This window comes from Molothrus aeneus, chromosome 20 (genome assembly GCF_037042795.1).
Source record: "Molothrus aeneus isolate 106 chromosome 20, BPBGC_Maene_1.0, whole genome shotgun sequence".
NCBI lineage: Eukaryota > Metazoa > Chordata > Aves > Passeriformes > Icteridae > Molothrus > Molothrus aeneus.
In genome coordinates this window covers 8,206,499-8,226,697 of record NC_089665.1, presented here as the reverse complement: position 1 = coordinate 8,226,697, position 20,199 = coordinate 8,206,499, and the positions used below count along the sequence as shown (strand labels likewise).

General features: G+C 52.7%; 2 protein-coding genes across 3 annotated transcripts in view; one reads left to right on the top strand and one right to left on the bottom strand.

Annotated features, from left to right (window-relative positions):
- Positions 1-5,405, bottom strand: part of NXN (nucleoredoxin) — a 47,367-nt gene extending 41,962 nt beyond the window's left edge. The window contains exon 1 of the mRNA XM_066563630.1: positions 5,076-5,405. Within this exon, the coding sequence (XP_066419727.1) occupies positions 5,076-5,393 (318 nt within the window). The 5' untranslated portion in view covers positions 5,394-5,405. The remainder of the gene's footprint in view (positions 1-5,075) is intronic.
- A 5,436-nt stretch (positions 5,406-10,841) lies between these two features.
- On the top strand, positions 10,842-19,745 carry LOC136565028 (multidrug and toxin extrusion protein 2-like). 2 transcript variants are annotated; one of them, XM_066563421.1, is made up of 17 exons: positions 10,842-10,940; positions 12,739-12,840; positions 13,262-13,330; positions 13,656-13,804; positions 13,949-13,991; positions 14,581-14,625; positions 15,008-15,105; positions 15,346-15,443; positions 15,733-15,846; positions 16,042-16,109; positions 16,388-16,496; positions 16,889-16,964; positions 17,274-17,343; positions 17,891-18,023; positions 18,308-18,402; positions 18,635-18,716; positions 19,066-19,745. In XM_066563421.1, the coding sequence occupies exons 1-17, from the start codon at positions 10,845-10,847 to the stop codon at positions 19,299-19,301; spliced, it is 1,683 nt and encodes a 560-aa protein (XP_066419518.1). In that variant the 5' UTR covers positions 10,842-10,844; the 3' UTR covers positions 19,302-19,745. The 2 variants fall into 2 exon arrangements, with proteins under 2 accessions (XP_066419518.1, XP_066419519.1); XM_066563422.1 differs by lacking the exon at positions 14,581-14,625.
- The last annotated feature ends 454 nt before the right edge of the window (positions 19,746-20,199 follow it).

Genomic DNA, 20,199 nt, shown 5'->3' with positions numbered 1-20,199 from the left:
GGTCCTAAAACGTGGGCAATTACCCACTGAAGGATGTAATAAACACCACAGCAGACTACACGTCAGCAAGACTTTTAAAATACTAATTCTCCCCCAGGGAAAGTGCTCAGGCAGGCAACAGTTTGGATATGGGGGGAAATCCAACCTCCACGGACGTCAGAGGTGTTTTTGCAACTCTTGCAGGACCAGGAGCAGGACAAAGTCCCCAGACTTGCAGCCTCCTGAGCTGATGGGGATTTCACACAAGGATTAGGGTCTTGGCATGAGAGAGGACTGTTAATTGCATGGAGGGTGACTGCAAAGCTGTGTAAAACACACACAGAAATCATTTGGAAAAAAGGCATCAACAAAAACAAGAAGAAGTCAAAATGTTTTGGCTTCGATGTCATCTGCACAATGTGGAAATAGTGAATAATTGGAGTTCACTGTTGAACGTCTCCAAAATCGCAGGGAAAAACGCTCCATTGTTCTGCACTTTCTTTTGTAAAGCTGTTACGTGTTCAGCCTCTAAAGAATGCATTTTTGGAGAAGAACTATGCACTGATTACTTTACAAACTAAAGTTCCTTTGCTCGGTCCTGCAACCTGAGAGTAACGAATGAAATTGTCAAGCGTGCATTTTTAAACGAACATTTTCATTTCAACATCTGGATTAAGATGCCACAATGAAAAACAGCACACAGGCTTCCCTCTGCTCCCTTCATACATCTCCCATTCTTACATTTCAGAACCAGGGAAGTTTCAAAGCAAACAAAGAATCAGTTGGTGCTGCTAATGCCTTGCTTCTTACTCAATAGCCTGATGTCATGAAAAGACCATATTTTTCAAATCTACAGCTCTGTGAGCCAAAGAGTTCATATACATTCCCACCCCAGAAATATAAAGTCAGGAATACAGCTGAAAGTGATTACTTAGATATTTTTATATGATGAAATTCAAAAGCTGCTTCAAGTGATTTACAAAATCTTCTGTAAGACAAATCCCACATCTGTGCTGACCACTTGCCTCCCAGATCTCAGCAGATGGCAATTTCAAACAGAAAAATTCTGAGTCCCTGAAAATCAGGGTGTACCTTAAACTAATCTAGGGTTTGAAGATTTCTCCTCCATTAAAAAAAAAATTGTGGACAGTCTAATTTAATGACATTTCTATCTTCTCCCCACCATTTCTTGTACAAAATCTACACACAAAATTAGTACCTGGTTTCTTATTAGGAGAGGCTCCCATGGCAGATGATCTTTTCAGATAAAGAGAAAACACTCTGTCCCAACCAAAGGAAATTTACCAGCGTGAGCAAAGAGAGATCCTCAAATTGTTTTCAGATACTTGACTGAATAATCACAGAAAAACAATCAACATGTTTTGCATTTGTTTAAATCCAGAACAGAAGCATCTCAGCCTTCCCAAGAAGAATCTGTACAACACTCAACCAGATGCATAAATAAAGTAGAAAAACACAAAACACGAGAGAGGCAAAGCACAGCCCCAGAGCCACTGCGGCACTGTGTGGATGCACCAAGGAAATGTCAGGAGAAATTTCAAGATGAAAAAGAATGAGGAAGACGACTGGGCCAAGAAATTAACAAGTAAAAACAAAAGCAAAGGCAAATAAACAACAGCAAAAGATAAACTGCTGCTCCCTCACTGTAGAGCTTTTTCTCCTCCAGCACTCTCCTTTCTCCCACTCCTATGTGGAACCAGGTGAGAGGATCTACTCAATGGAGAATGTGGATGGTTCAGCATTTTTTAGCAGAGATGCCCAAGATGTCCCACAGCAACGCAGCAGGGCAGCACTCCTCCAACAGCCTGTGTGCCACAAGGCCTTGAAAAGCACCCAAATTCACCCTGAGTGTGGGTGGACTCTGCAGCAGGGACGGTGTGGAGCTCACCAGGAGAAGTCTGGGACCCTTCCGACAGCAGGAAGGGAGACAGCTCACTGTGGGTGCTGGGGGACATCAGGGCATGCAGGCAGATGGGGGCTGTTTACACTACTGGGGCTCTCAGCAGCAATCAGGATATTAAAGCTGTTATTAAATCAACCCTCCAGAACTTGAGCAGATGTCCATGCAAACAGACAACAACGGGGTGATGTTAAACCAAAACCACAAGCAAAACGAAGACACTGAGTAACATCTTCTCCCCATTGCTCTGCTCAGCCAGGCATTATCAGAAGAAAAATCAATCACCAAAAGCTACCTGTGGCTGCTCAAATCCAGGCCTGAACAACCTAACTGAGGGATGTGCACTATGAGCTAAAGGCTCCAATCTCATTTGGCTCATTCTGGTTTTGTCCTTGAAAAAACCCCACCCAATAATAGGTCTGGCTGCGGCTCAGACAGAGGCATAATGCCATCCTCCTCATTAATCAAAGGCTTTCCCCATGGCCAGATGTTTGCTGACTTGTACTGCTTTCTTTTATTACTGGTTTGGAGGCAAAAATTGCTGTGTGTTGAAGTTACTCCAATTGAACTGGCTGTCCCTGGTAACTGCACCCCAGCATTATTGAGTTACCGAGGCATTCAACAAAGAGCGGCTGTTTGCTTTGACAATTCCATCTACTTTCCCCAATAACCATCAGAGTAAGATGCTAATTTACTTTTAGGACTGTGGGGATTGTACTGCAAACCCACAAAGGAGCCTGGGTTTTAAGATCTATCAACCTAGATCTATTAGGTGTCCAGGATTTGGAAGAAAGAGAGATGTAGAAAAATGCAGAGTACGCCAGAGAAGGACAATGACAGATGGACCTTAAAAGTCATATTTTTTAATAACACTGAGCAACAAAAGTGATGCTTTTCTATAGGATAGGAAGCCATCATCTCTCCACAAAGCTTTCATGGCCTCAGTAAATAAAGTAAGCAACCCACAATGGGAAGAGTTGGCTTGAAAGGACTTCTGGAGGACTCTGAGCCGGGTCATCACCCACATTCAACCCTGCTGGGCAGAGCTTCTCCCAAACAAGCCCTGTAAGCTGCAAGGATGGGGAGCTGGGAGCTCTCAGTGTTCCCACCCCTCTTGCTGTCTCTACCCTGCATCTACAATATCCCTTTCTTCCCATAAATCTATATAATTCGCTGGGGTTTAGGAGTATCCCTTAGTGCAAAGGAACCATAACTCAAAAGCACTGCCTACATTCCTCTAATGCTTTTGTTTTAAAACAAATTAAGCCCGTGAGGTACTGAACATATGCTCGACTTCCCCAGCTCTCGCTGGCATGTTTTTGAAAAATACAAAGTTTGTGCTTTTCTGGGGAGTCAGGTCATTAACCCGACTATTTAAAAAATCAGCCTATTATACAAGGAAACTTCTAGCTGCCTGAGCTACAGGTTATAAATCTCCTGTTTAGAAATCTGATATCCTGACATAATTGCCCTTACAACTTACAAATAGGTTCTCTGTTATCCGTAGATTAAGCTTCCTCCAAAGCCACATCACATCTGCTTAGTTTTGAAAATATACAGCACGAGCTTCAATTACTTTACACTCCACACAAAAATAATCCTGAATTTAACTCAGGGCTTCTTGGAATAAGAGTTTAAGACCCCATAATCTTTTTATTTCATGTTTTCTTGCAATCTAATAGATGGAAGCATTGGCTGGCACGTAAAATTAATGCCACCTTCCACTTCTATGATTTCCCGACCATTTAACTACATTGCAGTGGAATTTTTAAAGCAAATACGGCAAGCAGAAGTCCCACCATCTAAATAATCTGAAATGTTCTGTAGGGAAACGGTCAGCTACTAATTGGAACCACAGTATTTTCACATCCCTGTAGGAAGAGGGTTTGGTTTAAAAGAAACCTGAGTTAAACTGTAGTTTCTCTGAAGGTTGCAGCTCCTCTGATTAATGGAACTGCTCAGATCCCGAGCACTTGGGTGAGCTCCCAGTTAGAAGTGTCTGGACTTCAAAGGGGCAAACTGGGGGCCTTGGGCAGCACTATCATCCAGGTGCACGGCATTAAATACACGAGTTTTTGCAGAACTGGGGGCTTAGTGACAAAAAAACGGCAGCAAATGAGGGAAAAACCAGCAAATCCATGGTTCAAAGCTACATCTCTTCTCAGCAGCAGGGACATCACACGGCGCTGCCAGAGAGCAGCCACCTATTCCTTAAACAAGTCCTTCACCTAAGGAGCAGAGCAGGGCTCAGAGACCCATCCTGGAAGATGCCATCCCTCTCATGCCTTCCATCCCAGCCCCTCAGTGTCCAGACACGGGGGATGCCTGAGGGGGCTCAGCCACCCCCGGCCCTGCAGGTACCAGCGTTATCCCAATCCCAGCCAGGGCTGAGCCACCCGCTGCCTCAACCACTCGCCAGAAAGACGTTTAGAAATGGCACTGTGGGGCACCATCTTTTCAATTCTTACTCAATTGCTTCCAGAGATTAGATTTCTAAAGAGGTTTCTTTTTTTTTCCTTTTAAGCGTTGCAAGCTCGTTGGGAAGTGGAGGCTCAGCCTGCGCCTTTCTTTTCATCGCAGCCTGCTCTGTCTGGGTCTTAGCGTGCTTTCTGTCCATTATCTTTCAGATTAAACTCTACGGATGAGAAGCTGTAACTTGCAGAGTACCGAACGCACCAAACGAGAGGAACAAACCCCATCCCACAGACTGGCCGGGCAGCCTCGCCAGCCGAGCCGGGCTCACTCGCTCCTCCAGCACCGCGTGTCCTCCCACGGCTGCCGGGGGCTCCTTTCTGTGCCCAAACCCGGGCAGGAGCCCACGGGCACCGTGTCCGCTGTCAGGGCAATGTCTGCCTTGCCCGGGTGCCCACCGGAGTGACGCCGTGCCCGGAGCAGCAGCTCCCCTCACACCTCACCTGCAGCCCCGCTCCTCTGCGGGCCCGGCGGTGCCCACGGTGCCCAGCCCAGGGCTCCCCTCGTACCGGTACCGCGGCCCCCAGGCCCCGCAGGAGCCGGCGTCGCCCCGCGGGACAGCAGCCGCCACCTCCCCGCCGCTTCCCCGGCTCCCCCGGGAACTTTCTGGAAGGCGCCCGGCCCCGGCCGAGCCCCGCGGCCCCCAGACAAAGCCCGGGGCGCGCCCCGCCGCCCCCCGCCCGGCCGCGGCCGCGGGGCTCACCTTGCGGTGCTTGTCGGCGAAGGGCAGCGCCAGCCAGGGCATGGCCCGCACCGCCTCCTGCCACTGCTGCTGCTCCTGCTCCGCCGACACGAAGACGATCTCGAGGCGCTGCCCGCCGGCCGCCGCCGCCTCCCCCCTGAAGCGCCCGTAGAAGGCGGCCAGGCTGGCGCCGAGCTGCGCGCAGGGGCCGCCGAGGCTGCAGCCGAAGTAGAGCCCCACCAAGGAGACCCCGCGGGCGGCCAGCGCCGACACGGCCACCTCCTCGCCGTCGGCGGCCACCAGCACCTCTCCCAGCAGGTCGGTGAGCGCGCCCGCCATCCCGCTCCGCTCCCGCTGCGCGCCCGCTCCGCTCCGCGCCCGCCGGCCGCGCCCGCCCCGCCCCGCCAGGGGGCGCTGCCGCGCCGCGCGGCCCCGCGCCCGCCCCCGCCCCGGGCAGCGCCGCCCCGGCCCGGCCCCCCCGGCCCCTCAGAGCCGCGGCCGGCCCAGGCCGGGCACGGAGCAGCGGCACGGCGGGACCGGGCTGCGCACTGTGCACGCTTAGGTGGGGAGTTGGGGGGAAATTCTTCCCTGAGAGGGGAAGCGCTGGCGCAGCTTGCTCGGAGCGCTGTGGGTGTCCCATCCCTGGAGCGTGCGAGGCCGGGCTGGATGTGGCTCCCAGCAGCCTGCTCCGGTGGAAGGAAGGTTCTGCCGGCCTGTGGGAGACCTGTGGTGGCACACGCAGGGTCGCACAGAACCAGCTAGGGTGAGAAAAGATCTTTGAGTCCAAGCTCTGACAGAACACTGCCTTGTCAAAGAGCCCATGGCACTGTGTGCACATCCAGCCTTCCTTTAACGCCTCCAGGGATGGTGACTCCACCACCTCCCTGAGCAGCCCATTCCAGCGCCCAAGCGCTTTTTTCTGTGAAGAACTTCTTCCTCATGTCCAGCCTAAACCTCCCCTGGTGCAGTTTAAGACCATCCTCTTGTCCTCTCGCTGTTATTACCTGGAGCAGAGGCTCAGACCCTCCACCTGGGTGCAGACCCTCACCTGGCCACAACTTCCTTTCAATAATTAATAGAGAATGATAAAGTCACCCCTGAGCCTCCTTTTCTCCAGGCTAAACATCCCCAACTCCCTCAGCCATTCCTTCCAGGGCTCCTTCCATAAGCTCCTTTCCAACCCAAACCATTCTGTGACTCGCCCATGAGGGTAGATCCAGCCTCCCCCAAAGCCCACAGATTTATTCCCTTCTTTGTTTCCAAAATCGAACATAAATACATATTTACCCCTATCGGATGCAGGCAGAAAAACCTGAAAGCCAATCCAGAAGCATAAACATAAATCGGGCTGCGTTGAGTTACACCGTCTGTCTGGCTGGGATACAGAAAGGAAATAAAGCAGAGACAGTGACATGCAAACCAGGCTGTAAAATGTATTTGCTCTTTGTGTAATCAAAGTCTGCAATCTGCAAGCCTGCAGAATTCACTGCGGGATCCTCAGCTGCTCCCGACTGATGTCCATGCTGCAGAAGAGCCCCAAAACAGCACATGAAATCTTACTATCTACTGCAATAAACACCTTCATTTTTACAACCCTTCCTTATTTGGTTTCTCGTTACTGTTGTTGCTTTCCATTGTATTTAAAATCGTTGTGTAGCATCCAGAGCCATTAGGGGATGCTTTATAAATACAATTAATTATCATTATTCTTATTATTTCAGCTTTACAATATCTCTTTTCTCTTGCCAAGACCTGCTCCCTTGAGGTGGTTCAAAGGAGGAGAAGTTTTGTCTTGTTTTTTATTTGTCCTTCCTTATCTGCCTTAATTAAGTATCTGGGTTCTTCAGGGCAGGGAAGCTGTTTTTTAAGTCTGCAACCCTGAACTCAACCAACCCATGCAGCAAGATAAATATTCTGCTGTAAAAATATTTATGGCTGCAGTTAATACGTCTGGCCCTGCTTTTAGTGAACAAAGAAGGAGGAAGATGCTCTGAAACACAGAAAAAGTCGAAAGCATTTCTCTCTTAAGGAACAATAAAATAAAATGAGGAAACAGCTGTTCTTAATGAAAAAAAACAAATCACAAGGTGAGGTGTGACTGAACTGAAGTTACACCATGAGAGAGCTTAAAATGTGGTGGGTGAGGTGCTGGTTCTGCAGCAAAATCACAGATTCAGGATGCCCATTTGAGAACCAGCTTGAGAAACTAGAATTAAAGAGTCAGGACAGCATCCCAAGGTTTTTAACAAAAAATTTCTTGTCCATATAGAGCCAGTGCCTATCTGCATTTTTCCAGCTCCTATTTATTTTTCATAAGTAGTGAGGTTTTTTTTTTTAATATTACACCCTAGTTGACTAGTACATACTATATTTTTCACTTAAGTATTTAGCAAGTATTTTTTCAAATATATTTAGTTTATTATATTATAACTATTATATTTTATATATATCTCTTAGTTTATTATATTTAGTTTATTTATAAAATAAAATTAATTTATTATATATATTTATTATTAGCATATTATACATTATTATATCATTATATCGTTATATACTTCTATATTATATGTTATATATATTTATACTTATATTTATATTTATATTTATATCTATATTTGTAGGTATATTTATATTTATAGGGTTTTTTTTTAATTTTATGTATATTATTTCAAATATATATTTTTTCCAAGCATATTTAACCAGTATTTTTTTCCAAAAATATTTGGCGTATATTTGGCTAATGATTGGCACATTTTGGGATTTCCCTGCATGTTTAACAGACACCCGGTGTCTATTAAACATTAGGGTCTTGAAAAATCAGCTCATTAGTGTCTTGAAAAATACGAACACCGGCGAAATGAGGCAGGGAAAAGCGCCGAGCCCGAGGAGCGGAGAGAAGAGGAGCGGCAGGAAAAGGGGATCCGTGTCCCCCCCGTTCCCTCCCGGTGCTGCGGAGGGACCGGAGGGACCGCGGGGCTCCGGTGCCATCTGCCGGGGACACCGCGCACGGCAAGCGGGGACCGCCACCGCCACCGGGCAGCGAGCGGGGACAGCGCGGCCGGGAAAAAAGAAAGGCTCGAAGGGACTTTATGGAGCTCCAGAGCTCCCTGCGGAGAGATCGCAGCCAGGTGTGCGGCAGTCGGTCCGCCCAGGACAGGAGGAAACGGCCTCGAGCTGCAACAGGATGGATATCTGGGAAAGATTCTTCACCAAAAGGGTGGCCGAGCCCTGGAAGAGGCTGCCCAGGGTGGTGGTGGGTTCAAAAACCATCTGGATGCGGCGCTGAAACAGCAGGGTTACCCTAAAGTATCCACTGATGGCTCTGATCATCTGATCTATGGTACGAAACTTATATAAAACCTTAATTTGATTGCAAAAGGCTCCTCAGTTTTTAATTCAGCTGCATCCTGAACTCCACGTTGCACTGAGGGCAGTGGATCTTCCACAGTGTGTGGACATCAGCCACAGCAAGATGCCTTAGAGGAAAGGGACACACTCCAAACAGTTCAGTGCTTGACACGAACCCATTGTGTCCTGACATTCTCCTTATTGGGCAGCTCTCAATCACGAGCACATTTGTGGGGTGCATTTTAGCAGTGAGATGTTGTCTGTGATTCAGATTATGGACATCCATACCCAGAGAAAGCCTGGGGTAACCATCCTGTGAGGAATCTGCAGGGAAAACAAGAGCTAATTCTGCTCTGCACATGATGCAAGTCAACTGCAATCCTTCTCCTCTCAGTTTTTTTCTTCTGCAGTCACATCAGCATTGCTGAGGACTGCACAGTGTCCCGGCTGCCGAAACCAGCTCCAGCAGGACAGCCCGTCTGCTCCAGCTGGGCTGGGGCTGGTCACACATTAACTCCTTCAAACTGCTCTGTGTTAAGGTACCGGCCCCCCAAAACGCTGCTATGGATCCACTGGGGGTCTGAAACAACCGTACGGAGTTTGACCCTTCAAATTCCTCCGGCTGTGTTGCAATCCTGTTAATATCCGGATTGCTGAGGGCAGCTCGTGGTACCTTTGACCATCCTCGTCAGAAGATAAGTCCTGCTGAATCCAGCTGCTGGCAAGGTCCTTGTCCCTGTCACAGAGGCGGAGGCAGTGCCAGGTCTGTTGTGCCTGCGGCCTCAGGGCACCCCTGCTCATCCAGCCAGGTCCCGGGTGCCCGTTCTGCCACTCTCCAGCAGGACTGGGATCCACGTGTAACCACAGAAACACAAACCAGCGCTTCTGAAAGTGATCAGAGTTGATTTCAAACAACACCAGCAAAACACAAGGAAACTGATTTCAACCACAGCCCTTCTGTGTGTATTTGGTTTCTGGGGGATAGTCCAGGACCTGGCTCCTGGGACTGGGAGGGAGTTTTTCTCCCCAAGCTTGTAAAGATGACCCTTTTTATTTTCAAAGCCCTTTCCCCCCAGGTTTCTGCCCGATTCTCTCCCTGCTCTTCATCAGCCCGGGGTATTGATCTCAGCAGGGTCACCAGTAAACTTCAAAGGGACTCACACTTGCACTGCTCGTTTAGGACCATGAATAACAGCATCTGAGCCTTATCATTTCCCCTCTGCCTCCACGGGAGATAAGGCACGGCAGGAGCCCTCCGGCCATCTCGCAGCCAGGCTGGTGACAGTCACACCACCAGTTATCACCTTTTCCCATAACCATTTCTGTTTCTTCAGAGCTGTCCCTGCAGCACCATCCTGCACCCACAGGAGAGGAGGGAAAGATCATTGAGAGGAGCACTCTTTTGTCCGGAAATACTCTGATTTTATCACGGCACATAAAATCAGAATGACTGTGACTCACCACCACTACTATGCGATTTTTCATGATGTCACGTCGTATCTGAAGGGACAAGGGGATAAGTGAAACATTAACAAGACATTCTATTTCGAGCTGGTGACACCACAGCTATAAGGCACCAGGACAGCATTTAAACAGCTGGAAAACCGAAACCCACTTTCCACTGCAATTTTCCATGCGTTAGCAATAGGTTTGGTTACAGCTACTTGGTTACCAGCACTTAGGTAAAATTTCACTCCTGTAACAACCCAGCCTCTGACCAAACCAAATCTCCTTTTTGCCAGGTGCTGGGCCAACACAGCCATTCCAACCTCCTCACCCTGCACCGCTGGGCACTGCTGGGTGGCAATCCCTGGATCAGGGACAATCCCTGCTCACCAGGTGTTGGTGAGTGGATGGAGAAGAGGAGGCTGCCCAGAGCCGGCTGTTTCCATGACGCTGATGGCAGAGGGGACATTCCTTTGCTCGGATGTCCCATTCCTACATTTGCCAGCTCCTGTGTTAGGGAGGACACAGCACCTTGGGGGTCCTAAACCATCGTCCCACAAGGAGTTCTCCCAGTCCATAACCACCACCCGGGGGTCTCTGGTGACCCCCTGATCAACACGTGTCTCCTCAGGGAATCCCCATCCCAGAGCCGGCGAGCAGGAGAGCTCCAGATGCCGCTGAACAAACAGGGGAGGTCCCCTGCCCTTTGCGCAGCAGATCCCCAGACCACCATCACCGGCAGGGGATCCCCAGTCCCCAAATTCCCCGCGACGGGCTCTGGGCACCAACACGTGTGTGCGGGGACTGCCCGGCTGCCGGAGCGCGGCCGTGCGACTCCCGCTCCCAGCCCGGAGCACGGAGCTGCCGAGCCGAGCCGAGCCGAGCCTTGCCGAGCCGTACCGAGCCGTGCCGCCCCGCCCACAGCCCCGCGGCCCCGGGGGCGGAGGCGGCCGTGCCGTGCCCATAAGGCGGGCGGGGGTGGCCGGGGTGGCGGCGATGGCGGCAGCGCGGTGCCTGCGGAGCGCCCGGCGCCTCCTGCCCGCGGGCGCACGGCACGAGTGCTTGGAGCTGGCCCGGCTGGCGGGGCCCGTGGTGAGAGCCTGGGCGGGGTGAGGCGGGAGGGACACGGGGGACACCCGGGGGACGCTCCCCGGCACGGGGATCGTGGCGGGGCTCGGCTGTCCGCATCTCCGGGCGCTCCGGGATGCTCAGGAGGGGGATTTCAGGCACTGCTGGTCCCGTCCCGCCGGGTTTCGGCTGCCTCCAGCCTCCGGGTACGGCTCTGCGACCGCGGTCCCTCGGCCGCTCCCCGAGCCTGGTTGCCGCCCGTGTCCTTATTCTTTGCCCCAGGCGCTCTTACTGCTGCCCAGCGTGGTCCCTGCTTCCCTGCAGCTCGGCTGTGGAACAGCGCTGGTGGGCTCGGGGAGGGGGACTAAGCTGTTAAACTGCTCTGTGAAACCAGGCCTGAGCCCTGGCACTGCCACTCACCCCTTGGGTGACAAGTGGCACTTTGCTTAGTGCCAGCTCCATATCTGGCCCTTCCAGCGGGCTCTGGGTGCCCGGTGCTCGCTGTCCTGAAATCCTCCCTGGACTGGAGCTGCCGTTTGCCATTTGTCTGGACCCTCTGGAGGGAAATGACCCTTTGGTAGCTGGCACAGACAGTGCTGAGCACGTTTTGCAGAGGCTTCTGCAGAGGGGAACCACGCACCCCAGCCCTGCTCCCAATCACTCGTGTGTGAACGTCTGTGCTTTTAGTCTTCTGCTTTATCTGGTAAATAAATACCAACTGTTAAACATCTCAGAGGCAACCTCCCTGACATCAAATCCCTGACCTGCTGTGTTTCAGTCAGCAGAAGAAGCCTGGACTAGTTTCAGTTTCTGTAGATGAGCACATCAAACCCTCTCAATCCCCTCAACCATGCTGCCTGCAGCACAGTCTGCTCCTCCATGTGCACAGACACCTCCAACCCAAACCTACAGCTGCTGTTTGACGATCATTCCATGATAAACGCTGTGCTGGGATGATGCTGGAGGTACAAACCCCTCCTGTGGGGATTACTCACAGCAGTAGGTCGAGCATGCCTGGGCCTGCATCTGCAGGCAGCGCTGGGAGGTCTGCAGAGGAGAAGGGATTGTTCTGCTCTTCCTCTGACCCCTCAGAGCTGGTTTTCCAGCAGCTCTGGGCTCTTGTCTTGCCAACTGCTGTGTGGGAAGGAGCATGAACAGCTCCTGGGCATGGTTTCCAGCTGTGCCCCCCCCTCAGTGGGTAGAAATGTCCCTAACTCCTGCCCATCTGTTTCAAGCTGTGCCATGACTCCATGCCCTGGATGCCTGCAAGGGAGACATCCTCTTGCCAAGGGAAAAGGAGGTCTGGAGTGCAATCTCTGCTGCAGCATTGTTGCACACTGCTGGCAAGGAGCTCACAGACTGGCCTTGGTGTCCCTCCAGGAGGAGAGGATGTTGTGGTTTTGGAGGATAGATTTCCACAGATGCACGCAAATGTGGAAAAGCACTGGGATGTTTTATTTTCCCTTCTCTGTGCAGCCTTCATCCTGGAAAAGAGGATTTCTAGTGAAGCCCTTAAGCCTCTCTTAAATGGGGTCATCTGGCAGAGTGGCTGTGTAACACCAAAATACCACGGGGCAGGTAGATGTTGGCTTTGAAAGACAAAGCTACTGAGAGTCTGCTTGAGTGCTGGAGCTGCCTCCCTGCCCAGCAGTGTTGGCAAGCAGGGATGGGCTCCCAGGACCTCAGCAGAGCCCTGGCCTCGAGGCATGGACAGAAGCACAAGGAAACCTGAGTGTTCATAGTCCATCTCCTGGGGCAGGCATGGTGTTCCACAAGCCCTAACAGGTCCTCATCTCACCATCTCCTTCTCCTCTCATCCTAGTTCTTTGCCCAGCTGCTGGGGTTCCTGATCAGCGTGGTCAGCTCCATCTTCTGTGGCCACCTGGGGAAAGCTGAGCTGGATGCTGTGACCCTGGCTGTGTCTGTATGTATTGCTCCAATTCCCCTTGGATTTAAAACACATTAATTACGTGTCACCAAAAACTGAAGAACTGAAAAACCCGATCTGTAGGAATGTATATGTGAGGGCCCTGGGGGGTTTTTTTGCCCTGAGCACAGGCAGGAGAGGGGAGCTGAGCAGTGCCAGTGCAAGGCCAGCACCTGAGAGCCTCTGGCCAGCTCTCTGAACCCAGCAGACCTGGGCATGTAGCCAGGAGCAGCACTGTTTGTTGTGGTGCTTTAGATCTTCACCCCTTGCTAGAAGAACCTTTAGTTAACCAGACTGTGTTATTCTGAGAAATAGAGAAGGACTGGAAAACTTCCCAGAAACTTGCAGCAGAGCTGTCTCCCCACCCAGCTGGGAGGGAGGCAGTGCTGTGGGCCAGCTTGCCCTGTCTCTCCCCCAGGTTATCAACGTGACAGGAATCTCCATCGGTGCTGGCTTAGCCTCAGCATGTGACACGCTGATGACCCAGGTCAGTAGCAGCTCCCCCTTTCCTGTGCCTGGGAGTGTTTGCTGGGGGTGTCTCACCTCCTGTGCAGCGTGATCTGAGCACAAAGGGCAGGGCAGTGGCAGCTTCCAGACAGAACAGGGTTGGAAACGCTCTGGCTGGAGCCTGCTCCTTCCCCAAGGAGCTCTGGGTCATGCCTGGGTGCCAAAGGATTTGCAATCTGCAAGTTGCACCCAACCAGCCTGGTATCTGCAGCTGTAAGGCACAAGAAAGGCATTTAGCTGTCCTGTTGTTGCCCAGCCCCTTTGGCTCCCTGTGATGCCCACCTTGATGCTCTCTCCTGACCCAGACCTACGGCAGCAAGAACCTGAAGCAGGTGGGCACCATCCTGCAGCGAGGCATCCTCATCCTGCTGCTCTTCTGCTTCCCTTGCTGGGCCCTCTTCATCAACACCGAGAGGATCCTCCTGCTCATCCGACAGGACCCCGAGGTCTCCAGGTCAGGGGTGAGATCCAGCCCTTCTGGATCAGGCATTTGCCATGGAGTGTTGAAATCAAGGCTCTCTGGAGCTCGAGTGCAGCTCTGTTTGGCCTGGCTCTTGCTTTGCTGGATCATTAACTGGGGAAACAACTCTCTTTCCAGGTTAACTCAGCTCTACGTGATGATCTTTATTCCAGCTCTTCCTGTAAGTCTCTGCTAAAGCTACTAGCAGCTCTGAGTACCTTAGGAACACCAGGGAAAGGAGGGAAGGCCTTTGCTGTGTTCCTCACAGGGCAGCTTTAGGGCTGTACAGCCCTTGTGCCTTGCAGGATGTGCACAGGCCAGCAGCTGTTGGACCAGCAAACAGGGGCTCTCTCATCTTGCAATGGCTTTTGCTGTGGCCACAAAACCTGTGATGGACATTGGAACCAGGGCCTCCAGGCTCACTCTTAGCCCCAAGATAAAGGCTGGAGCTGTTCCCACACTCACAGCTGTTCCCACACTCACATCCTCTGAGGCAGGGAGCAGAACCCCTGTGGGATAAGGGTCTGTGGGTTTATCCTTCCAAGCTCTCCAGGCTTTCTCACGCTGATGAGGAAGCGTTGGAGATTTCCCATTTGGAGACCGATCTGTCTTCCCAATGGGAATGAGATGTGCTTTTTGTCTCTCTTGGTTTTGGGTGCTGGCAGTGCTTCAGCTGGAGCGCAGGGGCTTTGGAGGAAGGTGCAGGGGGGTTGGTGTGTCGGTGTGCAGTGGTCACAGTGTGGTGATGAACTGAATCCTGGCTTTTGCAGGCAGCGTTTCTGTACCAGCTGCTGACAAGATATTTACTGAGTCAGGTATTGTATAACTGGCCAGCTCCTGGCCTTGGAATGCAGGTATTCCCAGAACATGGATAAACTTGGGGATCTCAGTTCACCGTGTTCCAGGGAGAGCTGGGCTGGGCAATGTGGGATGAGCCAGCCCTGGCTGAGCTCAGGGGAACCACTCTTAGCTGGCTCCATTTCCTTTTTCCCAACTCTGTGTTTTATGGGTTGCACCAGCTCCTGAGCTCTGCTTGTCACCTCCTGCATGTCTCACACAGCCCAGCCTCACCTGGAACAGGAGCTGCCTTCTTGGCTTTCTCCTTGGGTGTTGCTGGAGGTCTCCCTTGTGCTCACTGGATGGGGCTTGGGCTGCCTTTTGGGGAAGCAAACTCCAAAGTTCCTCCTTCGCTTCCAGGAGATCATAATGCCTCAGGTGGTGACAGGGATTGCAGCCAACATCCTCAATGCAGCCATGAACGCCTTCCTCCTCTATGCTCTGAAGCTGGGCATGGTGTAAGTGTGAGCAGGGCTGGGCACAGGCTCTCCCTGGGTGCAGGGCTTTGCTCAGGGCATGAGGGGGTTCCCTGTGTGCCCAGTTCTGCCACCCCCTCCCTCCAAACCCCAGCAAAGCTGAGGCTGGAGGGGTCTGTCCCATATCTGCAGCAAGGTTGCTGTGGGTGCCCTGGGCTCTGTCCTGCTGTGGCTGGGGAGGTGGGCACGGATGTCACTTGTAATCTGCCTGTCTCTCCCCAGGGGCTCTGCCTGGGCTAACATGGTTTCTCAGTACACCCAGGCCATCCTCCTCGTCCTTTACATGTGGTGGAGGAAGATCCATGTGAAGACCTGGGGAGGTACTGTTCTATCTTAACCCTTCAGGATATCAGCGTCTTTGGCATTGTCACCAGCACGTGACAAAGGCATTGCCATCCCCTCACAGTGGGAAGGTGCTGTAGCCATGTCCTCAAGGCCTTTACTGTAGCTCCTAACACATTCTTGTCAAATATCCTGTCTCAGGAATGGCACAGCAGCATCCTGGGCTGACGTCCTGTGAGCTGCAGGGGGGGTTGTCCTCAGAGAGTGGATGTGGCTCCCCTTTAGGATAACAACACATGTTCATTCTGCTTCACCTCCTCCTGTCAGGCTGGAGCAGGGAGTGCCTCGTGGATTGGGGATCCTTCATCTGGCTGGCAGTGCCTGGCATGGTCATGATGTGCATTGAGTGGTGGACCTTTGAGATTGGGAGCTTCTTGGCTGGTGAGTCCAAATCCTCTTTTCCCTCTGGTGCCTGGTGGCTGCTGCTTGAGGGTGTCCCCAGAGCCCCCTGGCCCTGCCAGCAGCAGCCTCCTCACCTACAGGGGCATCTGCAGGACACTGCAGGTGTTCCCATCCATCCCATGGGGACAGGTGCCTCCTTTTCAGCCAGTGAAGGAGGTGGCAAATCTTTTCCAGGGCTGATCAGTGTGGTGGAGCTGGGTGCACAATCTGTCATCTACGAGCTCGCCTGTGTGGCGTACATGGTAAGGGCTGGGGTGTGAGACCCTAAATAGCCTGAGAGGAACCCCAAAAAAGTGACCCTGTGGATCAGAGCTGGGCTGGGATGCAGGGCTTGGTACCAGGCAGGTGGTGCCTCTCCAAGGTGTGCTGCAGATGGGAAATCCCTTCACTGCAGCAATCCCAGTTTGTCCCCAGTTCCCCAATGGGGAAGAAGAAAATCCCTGCAGGCTCTGCTGGCCCTGCAGGCTCTGCTGGCCCTGCAGGCTCTGTCACTCACCCCCTGTTGTCTCCTGCTTCTCAGGTGCCTCTGGGCATCAGCGTGGCTGCGAGTGTCAGAGTGGGGAATGCCCTGGGAGCAGGGAATGTGGAGCAAGCCAAGACCTCCTGCATCACTGCACTGCTGTGCACAGGTCAGTGCAGTCCTGCAGAGCAGAATAAAGGGCAGTTATCAGCAAATAACTTCAGTTTCCCTCCCCCAAGGCTGGGGACCTCCCATAGGAACCCAGTCACACTTGTTTGGACCCTTTGGGCAAGGCAAGATCCTGATCAATCTTTTCTGCTATGAGCCTGGTGCAAAGGCTTTGATAATTAAAAATGCAGCTTAATGTTCTGTCCTCACACTCCAGAGGGTAGAGGGGATATCGGGGGAGAGTGAGAGGAAAACAGACTTGTCCTCTGCTGCAGTATCATTTGAGGTCACTGAAGTCCAGTCACCACCACATGGAGCCCCTGAGGTCTGGGCCTGGGTCAGGAGCAGGATGTGCTGCCCTTGAAGCAATTTGACTGTTCCTTTTTCTTTCAGGAGTTTTCGCTGTGGTGGTTGCAGCATTACTGGGGAGCCTAAGGAACGTGGTGGGATACATCTTCACCAATGACACGTGGGTTAACAGCTTTCTTTTAAGTACTATTGCCTTCCTGGAGGCTGTTATTTATACCCCGGAAGCTGCTGACAGATAAGAGTTCATAAACCCCTATCTGGCAAAGGTTCCTCAAAGGTTTCTCCCCATTTCCCAGCATCCCTGGGCAGCTGGGCAGCACAGCTGCTTCTAACACTGGGACACTACCATGGAACCAGGCTGGGATCAGAAAACTGGGATCAGCCTTTGTGGTTGATTGAGGAGGATATGTGAGAACCAGGGACCAGGTGGTGCTGCTTCCCCTGATCAATCCATCCCTCTTCCCAACAGGGAGATTGTCACCTTGGTGTCCAGAGTGATGCTCATCTTTGGTCCATTCCACTTGCTGGATGCCACAGCAGTGAGTGTTGCAGCACATGCAGTGACTCTTCCCTGCAGCTTGGGCAAAAGCTGCCTGAAGCCCACTCTGGACCTCTTAAAATGATCCAGAGAAGCCAACTGGGAAACTATCAAAGCAGCTGCTTGTGTTACCTGTACCACCTCTGTGCCTGTGGCTGCCCCCTGGCATTGCTGCAGACACCTCAGCTTTTCCTCCTCTTTTCCCCTGGCCACAGCCCCAGCTTTTTACTGGTTTATCAAAGCAACACAAGTGAGCAGCTGGCTCTCCAGAGATACCAGGCTCTCCCAGCACACTGGGATACTCAACAGACAGTAATTCTGGCCTGTTTCCTCCTGTCATATCCTGGGGGAGGCACCTTGGGGATCTCTTCGGGATCTGCTCCGTGTCTGTGTTGCCACCTGGAGCGAGACGAGCCCCACACCACATGCTCCAGAATGTAGCTTTGCTCCCTCTTGGCTGGGTGGGGCAGTGCTGTGGGTTTCCCTGTCCCCAGGGCTGTGCCATGCCCTGGAGGCCCCTGGCAGTGACGCCGTGTCCCTCTCCTCAGGCCACGTGTGGCGGGGTGCTGCGGGGCACGGGCCGGCAGAAGCTGGGCGCCATGGCCAACGCCGTGGGATATTACACCCTGGGCTTCCCCATCGGCATCTCCCTGATGTTTGCAGCCAGGATGGGGGTCTTAGGTACGTGTTCCCTCCAGCTGGTGTGGTTTTGAGCTGTGTGGAGCAAAGGCTGAGCCCTGGAACTCGTGCCTGGATCTTCCTTTGGGTCAGCGGGGCTGGATTGGACACTGCTGTGGTTGGGGCGGGCACTGAGTTGGTCCCAATAAATCCAGGCTTACTCCCAGCTTCCCCAGGAGCTGTTTCCTTGAAAGTTCTTGGGCTGAAGTCCTTGGGCATTCTGGCAATGACTGGCAAAGGCAGGTTTTCCTCAAGCTTTTCCCTGAAGGAACTTCCCACTGCTGCAGGTCTGTGGGTTGGGATGATCATTTGCATCTCCGTGCAAGCCCTTTCCTTCTTGGCTTTTGTCATCCGCATGGATTGGAGGAAAGCTGCAGAGGAGGTGAGAATTGTGCTTTTCTCTGGTAGTTCTTGAAAAGTGCTGAGTTAACTCCTGTTTCAGTACAACACTACAGCCCTCTGGGAGGTGGCAGAAGTGAACTGGGGTCTGTCCTTCTCCTGTAGCAGAGGAGCAGTTTGGTACTGAGAATGCTTGTCTTGGGAGAGTGGAGAGTTTTTAGGGCTGGGCAGGACACCCTTGCCCTGAGAAGAACAACTCTTCCCTGTGTTTTCAGGCTCAAGTCCGAGCTGGAATGAAAGAACAAGTGGAAGATGTGAACTCCAATGGCACAGCTGCTGTCAAAACATCTGCTGTGGGTATGCAGCCAGGCCTGACACCAGGCAGGGGGCCCAAATCCTCCACCCAACCCCTTCCTTTCCTTCCCAACTGTGGCAACCACGTCTGTCCTGGAGGCTCAAATGGCTGGAAAGAGCACAGTGCCTGCTGCTGGCCCTGAGCCAGCGTCACTTCTCCTGCACTGAGCAATGGGGTACAAGACACAGCTTGCAGCTGTGTGTCCCAGTGTCCCCAAGCCTTGTGAAGGGACCCTGAGGACTGTCACAGGTGCAGGGCTGTATGTCCCAGTGTCCCCAAGCCTTGTGAAGGGACCCTGAGGACTGTCACAGGTGCTTGTGCAGCCTCCCTGCAGCTCTGTCTGTCCCACAGGTTACACCTCCCTTGACACGGACACCGGGGACACCACGGTCCTACCTGAGAGCATGGTGATGGCTGAGAGGCAGCCTGGCCATGAGCTCAGCCCTCAGGAGGAGCCTGCTGTGGTCCCTGCCCTTCCCCCTGTGCCATGGAGAGCTGTGATGCTCCGCCGAGGCCTGGCTGCTGCTGCTGCCATCGCTGTCCTGCTGGTGGGAGTCCTGGTCCGGCTCCTGACTGGCAATGGATAAAGCAGGGACACTGGGGAGCTGTGCATGGAGCAGGAGGGCACAGGGCAATGTCCCAGAGGATGGGGAGGGGGAGGGATTCCCCCACAGTGCCTTACAAAAAGTCCCTTTGCACGGTTTCTGGTTAGCTCACAACGTTTTATCCCACACGCAGAGTTCTTAAAGGGGGTGAGGATGTGGCACCTGGGAAAAAAGGCTGGAGAGCTGGTTCCTCTCCTGCTCTGCACTGGGGTGTCACTCATCAGAGGTGGATGAGAGCAGACAGGGCCCTGGTGCTGTTGTCCTGCTCTCTGGGGACATTGGACCGTGTCATTTGCTCATGGCAGAGGCTCCTGCTGCCCGCAGCACATTTCCTCACACACTGCATCTTGAGGTGGCAAATGTCACTTGCAGCAGCTGTGGAACAAAATGGATTTTGCTGGAAGATGTCAGACTCTGCTCTTGGGTGCTGGCCCTGACCCTGCTCTCCCTCTGCAGGGCGGGCACAGGGCCTAAAGCAACTCTTCTTTACACTTTTGTAAGGTGGGATTTTGATACAATAAAGTTTTCTGAGTAAACGTTGGGCTGTTTAATATGGTGTGAGCGTGACCCTGGTCATTGGCAGGACTGTGCTCTTGAGAGGGAAGATTGTGGGTCTGCTCCTGGCCCTGAGGTTTGGGGCTGGCTCCAGACACAGTGTTACCACTCTTCCCCTCGGGTACAAAAGCAAGATTTGTTGTTGTCAGCATTGTTGAGCACTAGAAGAGGGAGACTGTGTTGCTCAACCACCAGGGAACTGCCCCATGTCACAATGCAGCCAGCCCAGCACTGAGTCCCCCCGGGCCTGGCCCGGGCTCTCACCTGCCCCTGGGTGACTGTGACATGTCAGCTGCTGGGCGCTGGGAGGTCAATACCTCATACA

What these genes read in the sequence shown, in the direction of transcription:
- LOC136565028 (XM_066563421.1), top strand. Translation starts at nt 10,845, where the DNA reads ATGGCGGCAGCGCGGTGCCTGCGGAGCGCCCGGCGCCTCCTGCCCGCG. An exon ending in TACATCTTCACCAATGACAC is followed by an intron (nt 16,965 to 17,273) that starts GTGGGTTAACAG and finishes TCTTCCCAACAG; the next exon opens with GGAGATTGTCACCTTGGTGT. An exon ending in AGCCAGGATGGGGGTCTTAG is followed by an intron (nt 18,024 to 18,307) that starts GTACGTGTTCCC and finishes CCACTGCTGCAG; the next exon opens with GTCTGTGGGTTGGGATGATC.